The sequence below is a fragment of the Prunus persica genome, chromosome G5 (genome assembly GCF_000346465.2).
Source record: "Prunus persica cultivar Lovell chromosome G5, Prunus_persica_NCBIv2, whole genome shotgun sequence".
Taxonomy (NCBI): domain Eukaryota; kingdom Viridiplantae; phylum Streptophyta; class Magnoliopsida; order Rosales; family Rosaceae; genus Prunus; species Prunus persica.
In genome coordinates this window covers 8,155,407-8,179,497 of record NC_034013.1, presented here as the reverse complement: position 1 = coordinate 8,179,497, position 24,091 = coordinate 8,155,407, and the positions used below count along the sequence as shown (strand labels likewise).

Sequence of the window (24,091 nt, the reverse complement as noted above, 5' to 3'; positions counted from 1 at the left end):
AAATGATTTCTTAACTGGAAAAGCTCAAGCACAATAATTACTTAACCATGAAACAACAATAAACTAACATAAGCACCATCATAATTGTTCATTATAAAATGCCAAATCATGCCTCAACTCGAAAGTCGAGAAGCTGCTTCTTCAATTATCACACTGGATTCCTAAAGTAGTTGAGAATTAAAACTAGTACTTCCGCAGTGCAAATTAAAACTAGTATAACTCAAATTTTGTTTGAGTAATATTCTAGCTGACCTCAAGTCCTCAACCCAACAAGTACCATGTTATACTCGAGGTTTTTTTTTTTTTTTTCCCCTTAGGATGCGTTTGGTATGAGAAGGGAGGTTTGGGAATGGAAAATCAATTGTTTTTTTATGTTTGGGAAGTCTTGGCATGAGAAATAGTTGCCTCTAGCACATGGAAAAAATGGGGGGGAAATCTAACCATCCTCCTTCCCCCTTGGGTTTCATTTTCCCTTTCCATAGAAAATTGGGCCAACATTAAATGCGAATTTTCATGACTATTTTGTCATAATTAACAATTTAGAATTACAATATAGCATTAAATGTATTCCATTTATTTGATTTCATATCGGTATAATTGAAAAATTAAACCAACTTTATTTTATATTCATACTCAAACCAAACAAGAAAAAGGAAATAAAACGGTATTTCCTAGTTATTTTCCTAGCATTATCATGAGTTTTTTACTAACCAAACGAAACCTTAGTATGCCAAGTCGAGATTGATAATTATTAAGAGAGAATGGTAACGGATTTGCTTCGAGAGAGAGAATCCTTATATAGTTTTAACGCGCGCGTCAATATACATAGAATTTTATGTTACACATGATTATGTACTCTTTTTCCCTTTGACCAGTTTTTGTCCCACTGGGTTTTTACTGGCAAGGTTTTTAACGAGACATATTCCGTATCATTTGTGGTCTCCAAGGGGGAGTGTTGTAAATTATGCAAGTGGAGCCCACATGTTGGAAGGCTTTGCCTACAAAAGGGTTCACACCCTTCCTTTGTAAATGCACAATGAGAATACACACAGATAGAAATAAGAGAATAAAGAAACTCAGTTTCTCTACTTTCTCTCTCTCTCAATTTCCTCTCCAATTACTCTAGATTTATAACACGTTATCAGCACGATTTCTCTATCTCCAAATTCAGAGCCTCAACGCTCTCTCTCTCTCTCTGTAACTCCTTCACAGAGCTGATATCTTCGTCTCTCCTGAGGAGATGAGCTTCTCCATTTTTTTTTGAAGAGTCAGAGAGGCCTTCTAACCTCTCTCTAGAAAACCCCAGGACAGAGCCAAACAAAAACGCGGTCTCTACACTGCTGCACATGCTTGGTCCGCCATGGACCGGCGACCCATCTACGACAAATTGAGCCGCAGAAGTTTAAGCAGCACGCTTGCAGCTTCATCGGTGCTTGAAGGGGCGCTCTTCTTTGCGAAGAACGACGGCAGAGGTAGGGAACTCGGGGAAGGCGCAGCTATGCACGACGACGACCCGACGTAGAACCCGGAAGCCCAGTTCGGCTCTAGGAACTTGGTCTGCTTCGGAGGAATCGGTACCATCATCGGGTCAGAACCTCCCCACAAGCCGACCGAACTAAGCGAAGGTCGACCAGCCCAACAACCACCCACCCCCGCAGGTCCAGAAACCCTCTACCCTGACCTCTGCTTCTCCACGCTCGCCGCCCCCGGAGCCGCCAAGAAAGTTTCGAGCCAGAAAGATGTCATAGAATTGTCCTTGAACATCACGACCACAGCCGTGGAGCACAATTTCTTCGCTGTCAAGAAGCTTTTGAAGTCCAGAAAGAAGCTCACGAAGCGCGAGAAGATTGCTCTCCATGACTGCTTGGAGAACATTGATGAGACCCTCGATGAGCTCCATGCTGCTGTTACAGATCTCCATGAGTACCCCAATAAGAATAAGCCTTTGACTCAGTATGCTGATGACCTCAAGACTCTCATCAGCTCCGCCATTACCAACCAGGAGACTTGCCTTGATGGGTTCTCTCATGACGATGCTGATAAAAAAGTTCGCAAAGTTTTGGAGAAGGGGCAGCAAAATGAATGTGAACCGAAAGCTCAAGGAGGAAGTGGTGGAAAAGAAGGGGTGGCCGGAGTGGCTGTCGGTGGCGGACAGGCGGCTGTTGCAGTCGTCGACTGTGACTCCCAACGTGGTGGTGGCAGCTGACGGCAGCAGGAATTACAAGACGGTGTCAGAAGCGGTGGCTGCTGCCCCAGAGAAGAGCAGCACTAGATATGTGATCAGAATAAAGGCAGGGGTGTACAGAGAAAATGTGGACGTGCCTAAGAAAAAGACCAACATCATGTTTTTGGGAGATGGGAGGACCAGCACTATCATTACTGCAAGTAGAAATGTGGTGGATGGCAGCACAACTTTCAATTCTGCCACAGTTGGCCCATGTGGATTGGCCCTGCTGCTACTAAAAAAAAAAAAAACAGCTAGTGGTGGACAGCAATACTAGAAAGGTCCTCTGCTTCCTTATCTTTCAATTACTTTAGTATTATCCTATACTATTTAACTTGCTTTGCAGGTGGAAAGGCAGTAGCAAGCTTGATATCCATCATTTTTTTTTTTGAGCTACAATTAACAAAAACATGATAAAGAACAGCACCCACCGAAATGATGAGCTTCCCACCATCTTTTCATTTATTATTATCCTATATTATTTAATATTAATATTAATGGTAATATAATATATTATATTTCCTGTATGGTGTATGTTTATTACCCATACAACAGTATTTATTTAAAAGGGTGGTGCGGGTTTATCGTCCACGCCTTTACTTTTATTTAAATGTATGGAGCAGAATTAGTGCCCATACAAGCACATTTACTTTACCGCACATTTAATTTTATTTAAGGTATGGTGCGGGATTAACGTCCATACAACAAGCAATTTAATTTATGAATTTACTTTACCGCACATTTAATTTTATTTAAGGTATGGTGCGGGATTAACGTCCATACAACAAGCAATTTAATTTATGAATTTACTTTACCGCATATTTAATTTTATTTAAGGTATGGTGCGGGATTAACGTCCATACATCAAACAATTTAATTTATGAAATTAATTTACCGCACATTTACATTTATTTAAAAGGGTGGTGCGGGTTTATCTTCCACGCCTTTACTTTTATTTAAATGTATGGTGCGGGTTTATCGTCCATACCAGTAATTTATTTACCAGCAATTTATTTTATGGATTAAATGTGCTGTATGATGAGTTTTTACAGTATGCAGATCAGGACCAGAAGTTCCTTGATCCTCATCATGCAATTACATCAGGACTTGAAGATCCTTGATGATGATGTTAATATGAGAGCTGGCAGTCTCTCCGGTACTATATTTGTAAACATGTGATTGGACTTGAGGGTCCTTGATCCTTGACATGTAAATAAGGACCTGGGGTTCCTTAATGATGTAACAGTACCGTATTGGTTCATAATGCCGTACACATGGATGATAACTGTACTGGCAAATGTACTGTACACATGAATAGATACGTATTCATGACTTGATGAATAGTACCGGATATATGAATAGTGACGTATACATAAATATTAACCATTTTTGGGTAAACCGTCACTATATTCAAAAAGGAACCTGCAATTCCTTAAACTCATGGATGAGCAATTAAATGAGATGCCAGAAGTTCCTCAAGATATGGACAATTATGTAAGGGCTCGAAGTCCAGAAATATGTACAGAAAATTGTAAAAATGTCCATACCATGAGAATATGTGATTTTGGCCCGAAGTTCAAAATCTAAGGGGATTGAATGTCCATACCATGAGAATATGTGATTTTGGCCTGAAGTTCAAAATCTAACAGTGTTGAGAACCTGAAGTTCCAACAATTAAATGGACAACTCTTGAGGTATTATTGCAAATTATGGTACGCCACATATTTCTTTGGCATAAAAAAATGATGAATTTAATAAAGTTCGATTCTGTTATAATCGACACCTCAAGTAAGAAATATATTTTGTGAATTCCGGTTGTTAAGAATACACCGTGAAATGAATAATATCAATATAAACCTCAAATGATGAATTGAGGCTCCCCACACATTTTGATATATCTGGGCCGGAAGCACATGTATTCAAATATATGAGAAATCCCGAATTTGAGATTGTGGGTATATAGTAGTTAATGCTCTTCACTACTATATTACGATATTATCGTAGCTTTTACTCAATTCATATTTCATGTCCATTTGAAAAGGGCAAATAAATTCTGAGTTTGTGTTTAGCCCAGGCCAAAAGTTCCGGGCTCCCATACGTTGAAATATGAAATTTGGGAGAGTCGATGTGGTTATTTGAACCTATAAGGCACAAGGTTCCAAACCGTCATTTTGAAAAGACGTAAAAACCACAGGTGCAAATTTTAAGAATGTGCGCAATTATTATAACAGGAAGGGAGTTAAGTTGAAACGCAGTTGCTCCAATCAAGTTTTGCAAAGGCAATATCTATAGGAGGAAATATGGCTACAGTTTTTCAGGATCCCAATATCTTCTCGGATCCCCATATTCTCTTTTTCTTTCCCAGATTCCAAAACTTCACGTGGCCTCTGATAATGCCTGTCGGCACTTTCGGCGTTTTCAAGTATTATTTTCGTCAAAGCTGATCTTGCTTTACGGATTTCACGGAGCTACTTTTTCAAAAGTATCCCGAGAATCTCGAAATTTTCCTATGGTTAATTTGAAATTCACCGGTTCTACCTATCCATTGTATTTGTGTATAAATGTGTTACCAACGAAATTTTCTTTGCAGAAGACATCCAGTTTTCTCCATACCTAGTGATGCGATATCTACTTGTTTTTCTTATCAGTGAGCACTCAATATGCCCGAGAAGCAAGACTCTCTCTGATCATCCATTCAGGAAGCGAGACTATCCCTGATCACGTTTCCGCCACATCAGGGAACTGTGAAGGCAACCTTATGCTCTAATCTCCGGAAGTTCTTCTAGACTAGAAGAAATGAGGGCTTGTCGTTTGCTCCCACCAGCTTCCTTCCTTGATTGCTGAGCTTGTTGTCTGCTTCCACCAGCTTCCTTCCCTGATTGCTTACCTTCTCTTGCAATCAATATCACAAATTTTTTGCATTTTTTCTCTTTTTATAACTCTCTGTTCTCCATGAAGCGATCCTAACTCTGAGGGTTATTTGTTTTTGACAGAGAAAAGAGTTGTGATTTTACTCTTGCAGGATATAACTATATCATCAAGCGCTACATTTACTGGGCCGATACAAGCTTGAATGATACTTGAGAAAAGTTTCTCCCACCTAAGGATGTAAGCAATACTTGTGTTATTTTATGCTTATATACCTATTTGATATTTTATCTTGAAAGGTAACCAAATTTCCAAAAGAATGGCTTGTATGTATCCATGAATTATTAATGCAAATTTTACAGATTGTAAGTTTGATACATTGATAATACACTGCACAGATTAAAGTCCCATAAGAACAGAATATGGGTATAACAGTGATCAATATGATGCACGCCTGTTGCGTAGCAAATGATGTGGATTGAAGTCCCGAAAGGACAATCCTTTGACATGTCAATATTGATATTATGCACGCCTAATGCGTAGCAAATTATATGGGTTAAGATCCCATAATATGGGTTAAGGTCCCATAAATTAATTGACATGTATGTATTAATCTGTGGCATGCCTTCAGCATGACAGATATATGGGTTCTAAATGTTCCAACTCCATAAATGGAGATTTTCCACGCCCTATGTAAAATAACGCTCCATTGGAGGTTATAATCCACATTCTCACATAATAAAAGCCCCCTGAAGTGGCTTGGGTACCCAAAAGCAAAGAAATGCTTATAATTGATGCATGCGCATGCAAATGAGAATGATGGGATCATGAATTGATGAATGACAATTTTTGATCATGAATTGATGAATGACAATTTTTGGTTTTGGAGTAGCTACTCAAATCATCAATGAGCTGTGTTGATTGGAACCACGTTCAATTATTAAATGTCGACAATATTATTGGCCAAAATGGAACGAGGTAATTCCATTATAGATAAGAATGAACGTGAAAGAACAAACCCACAGTACGAACCCCAAAAGATGTTAATACTGAAATTTAAACTTGGGTGTTCGGAATAAAAGGGAATATACCTACTTTGTATGACACACTGTTTCTGGCAGAAACAAGGAATGTTGGGTTTTCTCCATATTTACAGATTCAATTGTGCCCCCCCTTATTACACAATTACGGAGACCAACATATTATCTTTAAGGGTTATTAAATGCACGGAGCATATCGCCAGAAGCGATTTCCTAAAGATGTATAAATAGCTGGGTAAAAGCTATATAATGTGTCATAAAGTTTAATCCCTTTTAGACAAAATCCGTTGAGAGGATTGACATTGCATAAAACAAGTCCCTAAAGGACATGTGCTTCAAGCACAAAATTTGTACTCAATATTAATATGCATAAATTACCTCAGTGAGTACATTGATTATAATGTGATTGCAACACATTAAAGCTTCTGCAGAATTCACGAAATATTTGTCTCGATCGAGCATTATGCCAACGAGATTCTTGCTTATACTAAGAAAGTATTGAAGCATTTTTATGAGGATTATCCGTTGGTCCTTAAATGGTTTTTTTTCGGGAAGTATACTAGAGCAGATAGAGCTCAGCTCCATCACCACCACTTTGGGATGGCTAGTCATAAATTTTTCAGGGGGAGATATTCATCAGGGGGAGCGTGGTTTTCATAAAGACCTCCATACACTGTACTCTTTTTCCTTCATCCAGGTTTTTATCCCACTGGGTTTTTCCTGGTAAGGTTTTAACGAGGCAGTGTCGCTCAAGATTGACTCACAGAAGCAGTGTCAACTACGATATTCAGAAAGCTGATCAACAGTATGACTTAAAGATATTTTGCCTAGCATCAGGGGGAGCGCGCTATCAATAAAGATCTTCAAACACTATACTCTTTTTCCTTCGTCCAGGTTTTTATCCCACTGGGTTTTTCCTGGCAAGGTTTTAACGAGGCAGTGTCGCATGCGCGTCAATATACATAGAATTTTATGTTACACATGATTATGTACTCTTTTTCCCTTTGACCAGTTTTTGTCCCACTGAATTTTTACATCAAGGTTTTTAACGAGACATATTCCGTATCATTTGTGGTCTCCAAGGGGGAGTGTTGTAAATTATGCAGGTGGAGCCCACATGTTGGAAGGCTTTGCCTACAAAAGGATTCACACCCTTCCTTTGTAAATGCACAATGAGAATACACACAGATAGAAATAAGAGAATAAAGAAACTCAGTTTCTCTACTTTCTCTCTCTCTCAATTTCCTCTCCAATTACTCTAGATTTATAACATATATAAATTTGTTGTCACCTCATAATTTTAGCTCGAGAATTAATGTCAAACTTGACTTACTTTAAACAGTAAACACGAAGCGATAACAAATCATGTTAACATTTCTACTTTTCTTCATGTTAATGTTTGTATTGTATATCAACATCACCTACAACATTTTAAAAGAGTTACAATCGACGGAAAACGACATAATCATCATTCCTCTATAAAATCAATTTCTATTGTAATGTAGTGGTTGGTGCCCATGGCTGATAATCAAATGTTCCATCGGAATTAACATTCTTATCTCCTTAAAACAGTTATAATACTTAATGTCGGTTCATTAATTTAGTTGTCGTATCCTCATAATGCCTCTTTATTATACAAAATCTTTCCAAAATTTAAAAATGATCTGGCGGTTGGTCGGCACGCAATCAGACGGTGCCAGCGGCTCATAGGGTCCCATGCGCATAGGGTTGGCGCCGGCAGTATTGGACCTTCTTGCATAGCCTGGTATATTTCTAAGCCCTATATATAAAGTTGATGCTCAGAGAATGTGAAGAGCATCCACTAAACTCAAACTAGTTTTTGGTTCTCTTTCTTTTGATTTTCAAGTGGGCAAAAATGGTGAAGTTGGCTTTTGGTAGCTTTGGTGACTCGTTTAGTGTTGGCTCCCTCAAGTCCTATCTAGCTGAGTTCATTGCCACCCTTCTTTTTGTGTTTGCTGGTGTTGGATCTGCCATTGCTTACGGTAATCAAGCTTTAAGTATAAGTAATTACGCAAGATGAAGAGTGTCGAAATCAACCTCACACTTGCACTTCCTTACAAGTGTGCGCGAAGAACGCTTTTTATTTTATTTTTTTATTTTATAGATTTACTTATGAAATTACTTACGTAAATCAGTTGAATAAAAAGATGTCATGAGTTACAGGTACAAAGAGCAACTTGCCAAGTAAATGCTTATATTGCAAGACTATAAATCTGAATCATGACAGTCACGCACAAAAGAATAAAATGGCATAGACTAATATGATTATTACTTAATAGTGTAATTAATTAAAAATTTGTTTCATACATGATATGGTGGAATTTTTATGCAAATAATTCAATGACTATTTGTATGCAGGTAAGCTGACATCAGCAGCCTTGGACCCTGCGGGACTGGTAGCGGTGGCCATAGCCCATGCATTTGCACTGTTTGTGGGGGTCTCTATTGCTGCAAACATCTCAGGTGGCCATTTGAACCCAGCTGTCACACTTGGATTGGCCATTGGAGGCAACATCACCATCCTCACTGGCATATTCTACTGGATTGCCCAACTCTTGGGCTCCATCGTTGCCAGCTTTCTCCTCAAGTTTGTCACTCAATTGGTATATTTCTTAGATAATCACATGACAATTTACCCAAAGACAACGACCATAATAAAACTCAATCAAATTGGGCCAAATTAAGTTTATTTTATTGTATAAACTAAGTAACATATTCATATTGACAATCCGATAATATAACATGTTAAATTCCAGTTTCGATATCTCTTAAATTCAGTTTTCTGATTTGGATTTTATGGCTTTGGATTTGGCAGGATGTGCCAACCCATACACTTGCCTCAGGGGTAGGTGCAATTGAGGGAGTGGTATTTGAGATCATCATAACCTTTGCTCTGGTCTACACTGTCTATGCCACAGCTGCTGACCCCAAGAAGGGTTCACTGGGAATCATAGCACCCATTGCAATTGGGTTCATTGTTGGGGCCAACATTCTTGCCGCCGGCCCATTCAGCGGTGGCTCGATGAACCCCGCCCGGTCGTTTGGCCCAGCTGTTGCCAGCGGAGACTTCACCGACAACTGGATCTACTGGGTCGGCCCACTAATTGGTGGTGGGCTGGCCGGGCTCGTCTATGGTGACATTTTCATTGGGTCCTATAGCCCAGTCCCCGCAGCTGAAGATTATGCTTAATTTGATATGCTTATGCTTTGGGGTTTCTCTTCTTGCTTGCTTTGTTATTGTTTTTGTTGGCTTTATTGTTGCTTTTGGGTTGAGTACCTACGATTGCACTTATCAATTCCATGAAGAAAAAGAAAAAAAAAAGTACTCTGAGCCGTGAATAAGAATTGTACATATACTAAATCAAATGAGTTTTGTGAATTGTGGTGCATCATTTTACGGTTTTACCGCATTTCACATAGTTTTTTAGGGAAAAACTTTAAACTCCTAATCTAGAAATCTCTAATATGGTCACTATAATTTAAATGTCCCAATTACTTTTCGAGTAAGTCCAAATATTTAAAGAAAAGTTTTTTTTTTTTTTTGGTTGATTTGAAAATAGTAGAAAACGAGAGTTCAATTCTTTACGTATAAAGATAATAGAAAGCTCCACCGTTTGTTTCTAAATTTTTTTTATACAAACGATAATAAGAATGTGTGGAATCTAATTTAAAACCTAGTACATGAATAAATGTTCTTAACGACTTTAACCAAAGCCAATTTCTCCGCCATTTAAAGTTATAAACCTACCAATATTGAATTTCAACTTATGCTTAACCCAGAAAAAAGAATTTCTCACCACAACTGTTTGTATGTCTCTATCTTTGGCGGGTGTGGGTCCAAAATTTGAACAGATATATTAAAGTTGAGGAGGGCACTATACCATCCCTGCTTTATTTGATGCAAAGTGCTGTACTTTTTATGTAATGAGAGGATAAATAGCACTACAACTTAGAACGATAGGTTTTAGTCTTCTCTGCTTCCTTTTCCACTCTTTTTCTAAGATGTGGACATCGATCTCTTCTGTAGTGTGTAAAGTTAAACCTAATTTGGTGATAAGTCAAGGAGGTTGTAGTGGAAGGTGACAGGACAGCCCATTTTTATTCCTTTTGCTTTCTCAGTGTTTCTGTTTCCATATCAATTTTATGCATTTTGGTTTTACTTTTTATATCAAAATGTCATTGGTTAATCAAATCAATATTCGAACAAGAATGTTATTTGTCTTTATTTTTTGAGAATTGCCTCGAACAAGATTGTTAAACATAGTGAATTATGTTGCACGTGCGGGATTAATGTGAACCGCTGATGCATTTGAGTTTCATAATATATCAATAATTTGTTATTGTCTTAGATATAACCAACTGAATAAGTGATGCTAATATTTCTCTAAATACATCTATTCATGCGTATATGAGCAAAGGCGAGGTATATTAATTAAGATATGTCTACAAATTTATTGATAAAAATTTCTATATTCTATAATCAATTTTCGATATCATTGTGAAAACTCAATGTATTAGTCCGATTATGCATATAGAAATTTTTTAAAATTTAAAATTAAAATTTTGGGTCACTTTTATGAGTTTCATTTCAACTTTTCTCTCACCAGAAAGACTTTTAAAACTAGTCAACTTCACCCGTATGGTGTTAATGCCTAAGGTAAAGGTCCAATCAGTTTGTGTAACATGTTATACCAAATTTGGGGCGAAATTTTTAGCGAATTGGTTGAAATGATGGCTACTTGATATTATTTCCCTTTTCTAGAGTGCCTTCATTTTAGATTGGCACATTTCGGACAATACTCTCTTGGTTTATGAGATTGGGCATTTCTTGCATAACAAACGGTGAGGAAAGATAGACCTAATTAAGTAAAGCTGTTCTTGAGAAACAATATCTTATTGAAGAAAATGAACCGTGGTTTCAATTCTCAATTAGAATGGCTTGAATAAGAATAAGAGAATTCTTCGATAAAAAAATAACAAGAGAACTCTCATTCCAACAAATGTAACTTTTAGTAGACGAAGCAAAGCGAGCCAAACAATAAGCAACCCCATTACAATGGCGAGGTACATGAGAGATGCTCGCCCTTGACAATGAACATAAAAGAGCCTTAGCAAACCCGAAGGCACCACATCTTTTAGAAAACCCCAATCAACTATGTCATCACTGTCATACATAAAAGAAAGGAGAAGAATATAAGAGGGAACATATACAGGATACCTTAATGATAATTGATATGTGCCATCCCACAAAATTTCAAAATTTGATAGATTTTGGAATCTTTGGTAGGTAAGAACTAAGAAGTGATCACATATCCATTCAGAAGCTGAGGCTAAGACAATGAAACTAATAAAAAAGCATTGCTTTTGCTACCAAAAACATAGCTGTCAAGTGGGACATTCACTAATAAATGTGTAACATAGTTGTCAATTGTGGCACATGTTTTTGTTGGATATCCAAATCCAACCCATACTTCAATATATTAGGTGTCTTGGATGGCAAAGATAGAGCTAATAAGTGATCTATGTCCTCAGCTGAGACATTTGGTATGTGCACAGCAGCCTACCTTGACCATGATGACCAAATCGTCGCGTTATTCTCTCCTCACAAACAAGAAGTAATGCAAGTGATCACCTTACCCTTGGCATCCTGCATAACAAAATCTGCAATGTCGTCATTAGGAAGTACTAAGCTCAATACTACGAACTTTCATGGTACTTTAAAGAATGATACGTTGATTCTTTCATTAATTTGACGCTTAATTATTGTGGTTCCTCTTTAAAGTATGGACATATCTCATGTTATTCTCGAAAGTTACAGTAATCTACTTTATCTTTAAGATTGGACGATTATTTCAAAAGTCATGAAATGTTATGCCTTGCGTGAAGGGCTTCAATAGATTTTTCAGTTTGGATACCTAAAGTTCAAGTTAAATGAGACTCTCAACTTTTATTAAAGCAACAAACTTAACCCTGCGTGGCACGCACGCACATTCCTTGTTGGCCATATTTGCCAAAATGTCTAGCACAAGACTATTTTGACATCTGCTCTATTGTTAAACTTGGGCGAATGTTCACCAACTATTATTTCCGCCTTTGTTAAACTTGTTCTATTTGCCAAAATGATGATAAAGTTATTCTAAATGTTAGAAGAGATTTCATGTTCAAATCCTTCATTTTTCGTCCTCGAACGCGGTTTTATTTACTTTTATTCAGAGTCTAATACAGTGTGCTAAATAAGTCCTTACTCCTTTCTATTTTCTAAAATCATAAAAAAGAAAAAGAAAGAAAAAAGAAATTGATCTGAACCAGTCAAACAAACACTCAACGCGTGGCCCGCAAAAGGCAGCATAGGGAAAATTCTAGGACCAGGAAGAAGGAAGAAGGAAGGGAATATGAGAGATAAAAAAGAAACGCCCTGCCTCCCAAACCGTCCCCACCGTCCAGTCAACCTTCATGCATGGCTATTGGCCACGGCTGATCCACCACAGAAAAGAAAAAAAAACACAACTTTCGTCCTTTCCTCTAACCTTAACACATTAACATTCATAGTCTAATCCATCCCTTATGGGCTGTTAATCATATTTATGGGTTCTTAATGATATTTATAGGCTCTGGTGCTTTTCTGTACGTGCGTTAAGAAACCATTCCCCCACTTATCCAGGATTGTGTTTTGTCCCCAGTTTGTGTTTCCAAGTTTTCGAGTTTCGTGAATCCTAATTTCATAATTTTCATTTCTTTGTTTTTGGTTCGTAATCCTTTGTTTTTTGTTTTTTTTAATGTAAGCCCGACCCGAATTCATGGGAGCTCAAAGCACTAGGTTCCTGTATGTGTTCGTGTAACATATTCTGTCTCTCACTGTTTCTGTGTGTGGCTGGCTGGCTCTCCTTAATGTGTATATATATAAAGAATTTTGTTGGCCAAGAAGAAATGGGTTGATTTGTTCTTTGCATAGAGCTCTCAAGATTGGAAAATTTGGAAGGTTAGCAATCAATCTCTTTCTAATTCTCACTTGGGGTTTTTCATTTTTTATGAAGCCTCCATTTCCAAAATCCAAGCCCATTTTACAAAATTCCCAATTGGGTTTTTGTTGTTAATTGTTTCCCAACAGTCTTTTTCTACTACATATGAGAGAGAGCGGTGCTTTATAATATATATATATATATATATATATTTTTTTTTTTTTTGGGTATGTGGAAGTTTCCAAACTCTGCCGGTACTTTATAATATTTAAGTATGTGTTTTTGGCATTTGGAAGTATTTTGCTTTGTAAAGCAGAACTTGAAAAGTAGTTTTGCTTCAAGAAGGAAGAGGGTGTATGCTTCCAAATTCAATACAAAACTAACCCTCATTTTTTGGTAATCTGAAGTAGATTTTAGTGTTGCTTTTGTTACACCAGTCTCCATTGCAGTTCACTGACTTTCTTTTGTTTTGGCAGAACAACCAAAACCAATTTGGTAGAAACTTTTTTGTTCTGTTTTTAATGATATCTTAAGTATTTCTACTGTAGTATATGCTAACTTTTACCTTCATTGATATCCACAGGAACAGGCCAAAGCCATCAATTGTGGAAATTTTGATAGGACCTAAAGGCATATATAACTGACCACCACCAATGATCACAAAGAAGAAAGAAGAAAAGCTTTTCTGATTAATTAGTTAGAACATTTGAAAAAACTGTCTGTAGAAAGACACAACTTGAAATTAAGAAATGGAAAGTGGTTATTTTTCAGCTTGGAAGACTGCTGGTTCTTTGCATGGGCTACAACATGTAGAGGAAGCTGAGGAGATGAAAATAGTGCCCACCTTGCCTGCAATCCCTCAGCCACAAACACCACAGGAGCCTATGGAGTTTTTGTCAAGGTCATGGAGTCTTTCTGCTTCAGAAATCTCAAAGGCTCTTGCTCAAAAGCAGAAGCAATTTTCTCTTGAAAAAAGCCCTGACAAATTCCCAGAAGCAACTGACGTGCCACAACTGGTAAGCTAGTCTCCCTTAACTCCAATGAATATATGCATGTGCAGTATTTTCCTAATTTGGTCCTACAATATATTGAATTTTGTTCCCCTTTCTTCAAGGCTTGCTATTGAATTGCCTAAGTATTCATGAAATGAAACTAAGGAGTGGGATAGCTTTTAGATAATGAATTTTGTGCTTATGCTACTTGAAAATAAGTATTTCTTGATACCTTTGTCCTCCACCATAACATTCCATCAATGGTTGTAAGTCTGGATTTCAGGTTCAGTTCTGTTTTCTAATTGTTCTGATTCTTTCTTGCAGACAGGAAAGATTGTAAAGTCTGTTAATAATCGGAGAACGAAGTCAATGGGCAAATGGTTCCACCATAAGGAGTTCACTAGTAGCACAGTGAAGAAGAAAGATAAGGAAAGGGTAGAAAGAGCACGAGTGCATTCTGCTGTCTCCATTGCAGGAGTTGCTGCAGCCTTGGCAGCTGTAACTGCAGCAGAAAACTCCAGTGGTTCTGGCTCAAAAACGACCATGGCTTTGGCTTTGGCTACAGAGTTGCTGGCATCACATTGCATTGAAATGGCTGAATTAGCCGGAGCTAATCATGACCGTGTGGCATCTGCTGTTAGATCAGCAGTGGACATTCAAAGTCCTGGTGACCTTATGACTCTTACAGCAGCAGCTGCTACAGGTACTTGCTCATATTTAAAAGTAAACAAAATTAAGCAAAAATTTCAGCTTTCAAATGAAAAGATTCAGAGAATTTGTGAAGAATCATCATAATATGCACAGAAATTTACCAAGTAATGAATTTCTTGTCTTGCTTGTTCACCTTTTGCCAATGAGTGACAGTGCATACATATATCAAAAACACATTGACACGCTCGTCTTCCTGTTGTTTTAAGCCATTGATCATTAAGTAATACAAAGTATTTCTTTAGCTTTGCGAGGAGAATCGGCTTTGAAATCAAGGTTACCGAAAGAAGCAAGAAAGAATGCTGCTATTAGTCCCTATGATCGGGGAATGGCTGAAATTCCTTCAGCTGGTGCTTTTTATAGTCAAGTAGAGGAGCAGGATCCTCCCTGTGCTGGAGAACTACTGCAACTTACAGGAAAAGGTAACTTAATATAACAAGTACAGGATTCATTCATCTATATTAACTATGTGAGAGACCCCGTATGATATAAACAGATTGCATTGCCTACCACATGGCTTCTAGTAAGGACACAAACTTTGTAATTTCATAAGTTCCGTTGACATTGGAAAGTTTTGTACAGAAATCCAAAACATTAAGTACCAGAAGCTTTAATTCTTGCAGTTCGTAGAAGTTTACGTTAATTAATTCCTCTGTGCTTGTAAACTTGATGTTGCTTCTTTTGAGTCATGAATTCAGTTAAACCTGGAAGTGTCAAATGGACTTAACTAATTCATATGGTTTTGATGAAATTGGTGTATACAGGTGTTTTACAATGGAAACGTGTCTCTGTCTATATCAACAATAAATCTCAGGTAAATAAATTTAGTCGAAGGAATGATCAGGAGAAAGCGTTGGATAGAAAAATTGAGTTTCTGACTTTTATCTTTGTCTTTTCAGGTTATAGTTAAACTCAAGCGTAAACATGTTGGAGGAGCATTCTCCAAGAAAAATAAAAGTAAGCTGATTGACTTTTTTTAACAAATTGTGTGTTCTATTTACACTACTATTCTGTCTTCATTCCTCTCTGATTTTGGAAGCTAGTCAGCACTGTTCTTAGAAATTTTGTTGACCGATATATTTTTTAGCAAGCATTTCTCATCTCTGAATGTACATGTGTTAGGTGTTGTTTATGGAGTCTGTGATGAGACTTCTGCTTGGCCATATAAGAAAGAAAGGGAAATTTCAGAAGAGGTCTATTTCGGGCTCAAAACTGGACAGGGTCTACTAGAGTTCAAGTGCAAGAACAAGGTTCATAAGCAGAAATGGGTTGATGGGATCAAAAATCTTCTTCGTCGAGTCAACTACTTTGAAGAAACTGAGCACTCTCTGGGATTTTTAAATATCAGTAATAGTATATGAGTCACTTCAGCACTTGTGTATATGTAGTCCAAGCATAGGACAGATAAGACCTTTGATAATGCAAATGCAATATACTTCTATTACAAGTAAGAAGATTTATACAAGGGATCAAAGACATTAGGGAACGATACGATTTTCTGTTCTTATACGCTACAAGATATGCGAATTTCGTGGTCACATATGAATGCTTGTGCATAGTGCCATGAGAAGTTTTGTGTGTGTTCTATGAAAGTCAGATTCCAAACTCAGATTTTGTATTAGCCAGAAACTTTATTTCATGTCTACGATAAAGTAACATCAGTTGGGACGAGTTTGAAAGATACTTTCTCAACCAGTATTTTCCTACCGCTTTTAAACAAACTAAGATCTAGGAATTGTTCACCCTTGAACAAGGCAAGATGACGGATAGCAAAGTTCACTGACCTAGTACGCTTTGCACCTACCTTAATGGCGGACGAAGAAATGAAGTCGACGAGGTTTCGACAAGGCCTCGGGGACGATATTTGCCGACATGTGACAGCTCAAGGAGATCAAACATACCAAGAGATGGTGAATAATGCACATGTGCTGGAGTAAGACTATCTCTTAAGCCAGAGAAGAAACCTACACCCGGGGAGAGTTGAGGATCGAAGAAGAAACAATTCCAAGAAAATGTGCTTTGGGGAAAAGAAAGATGAAGGTTCTAGTAGCAAGGAACCAACTCCAAAGAAGAACCGTGCCACTACCTGCAATGCGTGTGGCGAAGAAGGCCACATTAGACCTAACTGTCCACATCGGAATCAAGCTGGTGGAAGAAATGCACCACGACAACAGTCGCTGAGAAACGTCACCGGAAACCAGGCTGCTCCGCCTGCTCAATAAGCACCACCAAGAGGAAACCAGACAGGACCAAGTAGGAGACCTGAAAATCCACAACCAGGAAGGAATGGAGGACGAGTGTTCGTCGTGGCAGGAAGGCAGGGACAAAGAAGAAGGAATTGCTCTTGACAGTACGATTATTTTATCCAACACTCAAATTAAGCTTTTGGTTGACGCTGGTGCATCATATTCCTTTATTTCTGTGTGGTCAGCCAAAATTTTAGGACTAACCAGTAAGATGTTGGATAGAATATTAGTATTAACTGTTCCTTTGGGTGGAAATGCTAATGTGGATTCCATTTACCTCTTAAAACAAGCCCAACCTCAAAAGACAGTTAATGCTAATATTCTATCCAATCAGTCTATGCAACACTTTGTACAAGATTTTGTCCAAGCTACTTGCCAACCGGTTAAAGTCTCTCATGCCTCACCTTGTTTCTGATTCCCAAAATGCCTTCTTGGCTGACCGTCAGATTCATGATAATGTGATTGTAGCTCATGAAGCCTTTCATTATCTTAAGCTCAAGAGAGCGGGTCACAAGTATGAAGTGGGAATTAAAATTGACATGAACGAGGCTTATGATAGGGTGGAGTGGGATTTTCTTGAAGCTCTATTACAAAAGCTTGGTTTCCAGACAGGATGGATCAGATTGGTTATGTTGTGTATTAGAACCGTCTCTTTCTCTGTCTTAGTGAATAGTCAACCTGGTTCATCCTTCTTGCCATCAAGAGGGTTAAGACAAGGTGATCCCCTGTCGCCTTACCTCTTCCTTTTGGTGTGCGAAGCGCTTTCATGTAATCTGACCAAGCTGGTGCAAGATGGTGTCATTAATGGTATTCGAGTATCTAGGCGAGCTCCAATTCTGTCTCATCTCTTCTTTGCAGATGACTCACTATGTTTTGTTAAAGCTGAGGAAGAAAACTGCTCTAGATTAAAGGGTCTAATAGATGATTACTGTCTCGCATCTGGTCAGTTAATTAATTATGAGAAATCTAGTCTTATGTTCAGTGCTAACACTCCTGAGGATGTCAAGGCGAATATAAGCTCGATTATGGGTATTAGAGGGATTGATAACTCTGGTATTTATTTGGGCATTCTAATGACTTGGGGACGGTCCAAGAAAGTGGCGTTAGCCTATATCCGCGAGTGTGTGGCGAAGAAGATAATGGGGTGGAAACAAGGCACATTATCAATGACGGGAAAGGAAGTTTTGATCAAGGCCATTGCCACTGCTGTCCCAGCTTATCCTATGATGTGTTTTAAATTCCCCAAGGTGGTATGCAATGAGATCAGTATTGATATTGCGAAATTCTGGTGGGGAAAATCAGAAGGCGGCAACGACATACACTGGAAATCTTGGAAGGCTTTGTGTTTGGCCAAAGGAGATGGGGGTCTTGGCTTTAGAGACCTTGCGAAATTTAATCTGGCTCTTCTTGCCAAACAGAGTTGGAGAATCATCTCTACTCCTAATGCCTTATGGGTTTGAATTCTAAAAGCGAGGTACTATCCTGATTGTGAGTTTAAGGATGCTGTTTTGGGCCACAGACCATCTTGGATCTGGACGAGTATTCTAGAGGGAAGAGACGCTTTAATGGGTAGGGCCAGAGATCAAATCATGAATGGTGCAAATACAAATATTTGGGGTGACAATTGGATTCCTGATAATGGCATTATTACACCAATCAGTCACGTCCCTTCTAATGCTCCACAAATGGTTTCAGATATTATCAATATGCAGAATCGAACTTGGAGTTTGGACAGGGTGGGTAGTTATCTGAGTTGGGAAACTCAAAAGTAGATTCTTGCCATCCCCATCGGTTTTTCGGGTCAGCGGGATAAGCTTGTTTGGCCCTGGACTTCGAACGGTCTATATTCAGTAAAATCCGAATATCACTGTTTACAGTCGGGTCACCGTTACTTAGCATCTGGGAGTTCGCATTCTTCTCATTTCATCTCAAATCGAATATGGAAAGTTGTTTGGAGTGTTCGCACCCTGCCTAAGATTTGCATGTTCTTATGGAGACGTATGTCCAACACTATTCCAACGCGGGTTAATTTATTCAGGAGGAAAATTGCTGCCTCTCCTATGTGCGGCCTCTGCGATCAATACGAAGAATCCATCGAACACGCTCTATTTCTTTGCCCCTGGGCTCAAGCTGTGTGGTTTGGATCTCCAATGACGTTAAGAATTGATACTCAAAGCTTTAGCACTCTGGATGTCTGGCTGAATAATATTCTGGACTTGAGAACATAATCAAAAATGGAAAAGCATGATCTGCTCACTATGCTAAGCATCTTTCTTTGGGAAATATGGAAGACCAGATGCAAAGCTATCATGGAAGGTTGTAGAATTGATCCATGCAAAGTGGTTGAAACAACAGGTAAGGCAAAGGTGGAATTTCAGAAAGTGTGGCAAGGTAATGCAAATAGTGTAACGAGCCGTTCCCCTTCAATTGGCGAGGTCTGCTCGTGGGAGCCGCCGCCAATGGGTTTTGTTAAAGTTAATATTGATGGGAGTTGGCAAAGCAATGGTAGAAAAGTTGGTGTTGGAGTCGTTATTCGAAATTCAGTTGGGGAGTTTCTAGGAGGCTTGGCTGCATCACGAGTGGGTCACTCTGCTCTTGAGGTGGAGGCTGAAGCAGCTGTCATGGGGTTGGAGCTTGCGGCCAATCTTGGCTATAGTGATGTCTACGTGGAATCTGACTCAAAGACCCTTGTGGACGGGATCAATGAGGATATAAGGAACCGTGCTTGGACTATCAGGCCTTCTATTGAGGTTATCTAGCATAGAGCTGATCAGCTCAGAAGTGTTTTTTGGCATTGGGTTCAAAGGAGTTCAAATCGAGCAGCTCATGAGGCTGCAGCGATAGGTTGCCGAGCAGTGGAGCTGGAAAGCTAGGTTACTCAACCACTGTCGTCTCTCTTACATGTTTTGGTGTTTGATGGTCTTCTAGGTCCTCTTTAATTTTTGTTTTTAGAGTTGGAGTTTTCCTTCTTTTGCTGGATTGTAGCGATTCAGATGAAGGAGATTCTGTAGTTGTCTCAGTTTCTGCTTTCTGTGTATTTCCTTGCAGTTGCCTTTTGGCTTGGAGTCCAATTCATGGTTGACCAAAAAAAAAAAAAAACCTCAAAACCTCATAAAAATAGCCAAAACACTCAATAAGGCATCAAAGTAATTTAATAATCAAAATTAAATTCAATAAGGCAAGTTGTCATTTTTTGAGGTTCTTTTTGGGTTTGTTTATAGAAATGAAATGGTGTAGGGTTTATCTATATTATTAGTAGGGGTGGGCACGGTTCGGGTTGGACCGATTTTTGCCTCACATTAGAATCGATCCAGTACTATTCATTCGATTTGGTTCGGTTCGATTTTAATAAAAAATTTCAAAAATTATCTGGTTCGAGTTGAACGGGTTCCGATTCCGGTTCAATTTTGAACCGAATTATAAAAATTATTATTTTTAAATTATTTTTTAATACAATTCTCAACTGAAATATTATTATTTTTACTTGAAAATTAACAAATTATTCAATTTCATATAAAAATAAATATTAAAGTTATGAAATTAAAAATATAGCATTAAATATAAATATATATTAAAATGATATATATTTTTTAATTTGACCGTTCGGTTTGACCCGGTCCGATTTTTGAAGACATGGAACCGAATCCAAAATCGGTATGGTTTGGTTTTTGACTAGTTGTTGACTTTTTGGTCAACTCGATTTTTTTCCGGTGCGATTTGGCTCGAATTTCCTGTTCATCGGTTCGAGTGCCCACCCCTAATTATTAGTGCTACGAATGGGTATATGACTAAATATTTCTTTAAAAACCCAAAATTTTCTTCTCTCTCCCTCACGAATCTGCCTCTCTCTCCTCCTTCATGAGCAGCCAACTAGAGATGGAGATATCTCGGCCGTCCGGCCACCAAAAATAGTGCCACAACTTGCAAACTCTTCACCTCTTTCTCCTCTTTCCATACATACCCATATCTAGCCTTGATTCCAAGTGATTAAATTAGAAATTCGAGCCAAAATGAAGCCGAAAACAAGCTGTTTCGAAACCGAAACTTTCGAGGGTTTTTCCGACCAACTCCGGCCACCTCCGACCGTGCTATCACATCCAAACCACTCCCAATAGAAGCAAGCATATCAGCAGCAACGTTGCATTCCCTGAAGGCATGTTCAATGCGACACAGCCCACCCGTCATGAGGGCTTTACAACAAGAGATAAGGCTAAAGAGGAGTCACGGATCACAACTAGAAGCATTCACCAACACAACAACCAATTGAGAGTCGGATTCCACAATCAATGGAAAATAGTTGGAATTGCTAGCAAGCCTCAAACCATAAAGAATGGCCCACACTTCCGCCTCTAACACAGAACCAAGCCCAATATTAGCAGAAAATCCACCACACCAGTCACCATTAGAATTTCTCATTAACTAAAGTGAAAACTAACGGGAGTGGGAATGAGAGAGAGGATGAGAGAGGAGGATAGGAGGGAGGAGAAATAACAAAAGTGAAAACAATAACTAAAAAATGAAATCTATTTGAAATTGTTTTCACTTTTATTACTCCGCCCCTCCCATCTTCCTTCTCAATACTATCTCCAATCTCAATCTCACACTTCCATCCTCCATCTTTTTCCTCTATACTCTAGCACAAAAAATGAAAACTAAAATTGAAATTGAAATGGTTATCAAGTGTGTCCTTAGAATTTAAAAAAAGAAACATGTAGACCAATAACTAAAAGAGAAACAGAGAGGGAGAGGGAGAGAGGGGGGCCTAGGTTGATGCTTGGATTGGGAGGAGACAGAGAAAGAGGGTGGTGATTACAGCACATGGTGGTTGGGCTGGTGGCTACGATAGGGGAGGGGGTTGGGTGTGTACTGGACAAAACATAGAGGACGACATTGATCGCCAAAAACAAAAATGATTAAAATTAAGTATTTCGCAGATTTCAAGGACTATTTGTGATAAAAACCCTGACAAGATTAGGTACATTATTATTGAGCACACAAAAACAAAAAAAATATGGGAAACCAGGTTGAGCCAAAAACATTCAGAAACCAACTTTGTTAAACCAGGTAAAAAGATGTACTCAAAGACGTTAAACATCATATATAGGATTTAGAAGCAAAATTTTGAGGCATCAAGCTTCTGCAGGACTCCATACATCACATGGACAAAAGAAGAAAACCTCCAGAAGCATACCAAACAATTGTCCCTGCATACAAGAAGTTCAGAAATCCAACCATTTGGTGAAGTAGACACAAGTCCTTGGGGAAATAATACCATCTGGTGTACATTGACTTATCCGTGGACAAACCCCACATGGAATGGAAGCCATGGCCCCTACTTTGGGTTCCCGTTTGCTACCTCCCTTGCTTGTGGATTTATAGCAAACTTTCCCAACTGGAAACGAACCAAACTCCCCCATCCCAGTGCTCTTCACTTCCGTGACCCGTTTGTCCAAAACCAAAACCCTCAAAATCTCCTCAATTTGCTGTTTTGTGAACGAAGTTTTGAATATTCCGCTCTTTTTAACTTCATCTGAAATTCCCTCCAAGGTAGCAACCTTGAGCTGATATATGATCTTTGCAAACCCATCTTTTACACAGGATATGTAATATTTATCGAGGGTCCCATTAGAATACCAATCCCCGCCAGTTAACTCCTTGGAGGGCTCAAACTCTGCAGCCATATAATGCTTTCTCCCCTTGCTTTGGACATTCACAACCTCTTTTATCAGGTTCTTGGCTTGGAGTGATTTTATGGATTTGCCAACCAGATTGTCGGGGAGGTTCGCTTCTTTCTTCATGTCTCGTGTCCAAATTCCCATATCTTGCTTGCTTCGGATTACACTATATACGATTTTCTCATGCTCTGTCAAAGACTCCGACGGAGAACTAGAGTCTGGCTGTTTCCGTTTGAGTGCTGAAGGTCTGCTCATCTTATGATCCTGTCGAGGGGTAAAGAAAACAACAGAAGAAACTTTATTGACGCTTACATCACAAAGCTCTATGACTTGTTTCTTTTCTGAGGTGTTAACAAATTAAATCATTACTTTCTATGGGATAAGATACAACAAACATAAAATCTGAAAATGTATTCACTTAAATTAGAAAGACTATTTTTGGTGGCAGAGAAACAGGAAAAGAAAGCAAACAAAAACACTCAAACAAGTTAATATCCTTCTGATTATAGCCGTGCAGAGCTTGGATGGTCTCTCCCAGCTGCTTGAAAGAAAGCTTTCGTCAAGGAAGATATGTGGGTGAGTTGAATTGACTATTGTTTTGTTGTACTATTAGTAACACCTTAAGCATTTTTTTTTTCCCATTGATGGATTTCTTTTTTTCAGATGAATCATCTTACATATTAGATGATAGAGAATATGCGCTCAAATATAGAACTGAGTTAAGAGGTGCAGTTCTCAGAGCGAAAGCAAGTCCCCAAGGCTTGCTTAAAGGCTATGATGTATACATAGCAGCTCATGTTCAACCCACTGCTAGGATGTTATCTTCCATTTTCAGGTCTGTTGGAGGAAATGTAAGTTCCTCACTGAATGTAAATATTGGATAAGCATGCTTGCGATTGAAAATGTGAACATTCAACATTGTAATGGTCTAGGGGAATGACATCTTGCATTTTGTATGTCATACTTGCAAAATGAGCAAATGAAACCTACCAAACTGGCAGGATTAATATATTCATTCAAAATACATGCAAAATTACCTGAGAGATTGGCGGTGGATAGAGGCGGCCAGAGAGATTCGCCGTCGCTGATGCGGGTCTGAGAAGGTGACAGTCGCCGTCGCGATGTGGGTGAGAGCGAGAGAGAGAGAAGAGAAGAGAGGAGAGCAGAGTGACTGAGAGCGAGCGCGCGCGCGAGAGAGAGAGAGAGAGGAGATAGAGAGAGCAGGGCGACGTCGCCGCCGATTTGGTGAGGGGGAAGAGAGAGACAGAGGCCGCGCGAGTGAGAGAAGGCGAGGGATACTGAAAAAAATTATGAGAGCGCTTCTATCTAGTGCGAGCAAACCCACCATAAATTCTTCC

General features: G+C 38.7%; 4 protein-coding genes and 1 pseudogene across 6 annotated transcripts; 4 read left to right on the top strand and 1 right to left on the bottom strand.

Annotated features, from left to right (window-relative positions):
- LOC18776370 lies at positions 1,361-2,726 on the top strand (annotated as a pseudogene).
- On the top strand, positions 7,954-9,545 carry LOC18776296 (probable aquaporin TIP-type). Its single transcript, XM_007209455.2, has 3 exons — positions 7,954-8,135; positions 8,512-8,756; positions 8,969-9,545. Exons 1-3 carry the CDS (start codon positions 8,009-8,011, stop codon positions 9,341-9,343), a joined length of 747 nt encoding a protein of 248 aa, XP_007209517.1. The 5' UTR covers positions 7,954-8,008; the 3' UTR covers positions 9,344-9,545.
- Positions 12,328-16,382, top strand: LOC18775683 (VAN3-binding protein). 3 transcript variants are annotated; one of them, XM_020564490.1, is made up of 7 exons: positions 12,328-13,132; positions 13,696-14,128; positions 14,429-14,807; positions 15,058-15,234; positions 15,577-15,626; positions 15,712-15,769; positions 15,935-16,382. In XM_020564490.1, exons 2-7 carry the CDS (start codon positions 13,862-13,864, stop codon positions 16,171-16,173), a joined length of 1,170 nt encoding a protein of 389 aa, XP_020420079.1. In that variant the 5' UTR covers positions 12,328-13,132; positions 13,696-13,861; the 3' UTR covers positions 16,174-16,382. The 3 variants fall into 3 exon arrangements, with proteins under 3 accessions (XP_020420079.1, XP_020420081.1, XP_020420080.1); XM_020564492.1 differs by lacking the exon at positions 12,328-13,132 and adding an exon at positions 13,182-13,508; XM_020564491.1 differs by lacking the exon at positions 12,328-13,132 and adding an exon at positions 13,182-13,607.
- On the top strand, positions 19,293-19,985 carry LOC109949327. The gene has a single exon (XM_020564730.1). The coding sequence runs from the start codon at positions 19,293-19,295 to the stop codon at positions 19,815-19,817; it is 525 nt and encodes a 174-aa protein (XP_020420319.1). The 3' UTR covers positions 19,818-19,985.
- LOC18777799 (DNA-directed RNA polymerase III subunit rpc6) lies at positions 21,992-24,075 on the bottom strand. Its single transcript, XM_007208745.2, has 2 exons — positions 23,771-24,075; positions 21,992-22,997 (listed from the first exon to the last, which is right to left on the bottom strand). The coding sequence occupies exon 2, from the start codon at positions 22,986-22,988 to the stop codon at positions 22,278-22,280; it is 711 nt and encodes a 236-aa protein (XP_007208807.1). The 5' UTR covers positions 22,989-22,997; positions 23,771-24,075; the 3' UTR covers positions 21,992-22,277.

Excerpts from the sequence above, each read along its gene's own strand:
- LOC18776296 (XM_007209455.2), top strand. The coding sequence starts at position 8,009 with ATGGTGAAGTTGGCTTTTGGTAGCTTTGGTGACTCGTTTAGTGTTGGC. Across the intron at positions 8,136-8,511 it reads TGGATCTGCCATTGCTTACG|GTAAGCTGACATCAGCAGCC; the intron begins GTAATCAAGCTT and ends ATTTGTATGCAG. Across the intron at positions 8,757-8,968 it reads TCAAGTTTGTCACTCAATTG|GATGTGCCAACCCATACACT; the intron begins GTATATTTCTTA and ends TGGATTTGGCAG.
- LOC18775683 (XM_020564490.1), top strand. The coding sequence starts at position 13,862 with ATGGAAAGTGGTTATTTTTCAGCTTGGAAGACTGCTGGTTCTTTGCAT. Across the intron at positions 14,808-15,057 it reads TACAGCAGCAGCTGCTACAG|CTTTGCGAGGAGAATCGGCT; the intron begins GTACTTGCTCAT and ends GTATTTCTTTAG. Across the intron at positions 15,770-15,934 it reads ATTCTCCAAGAAAAATAAAA|GTGTTGTTTATGGAGTCTGT; the intron begins GTAAGCTGATTG and ends TACATGTGTTAG.
- LOC109949327 (XM_020564730.1), top strand. The coding sequence starts at position 19,293 with ATGGAAAAGCATGATCTGCTCACTATGCTAAGCATCTTTCTTTGGGAA.
- LOC18777799 (XM_007208745.2), bottom strand. The coding sequence starts at position 22,988 with ATGAGCAGACCTTCAGCACTCAAACGGAAACAGCCAGACTCTAGTTCT.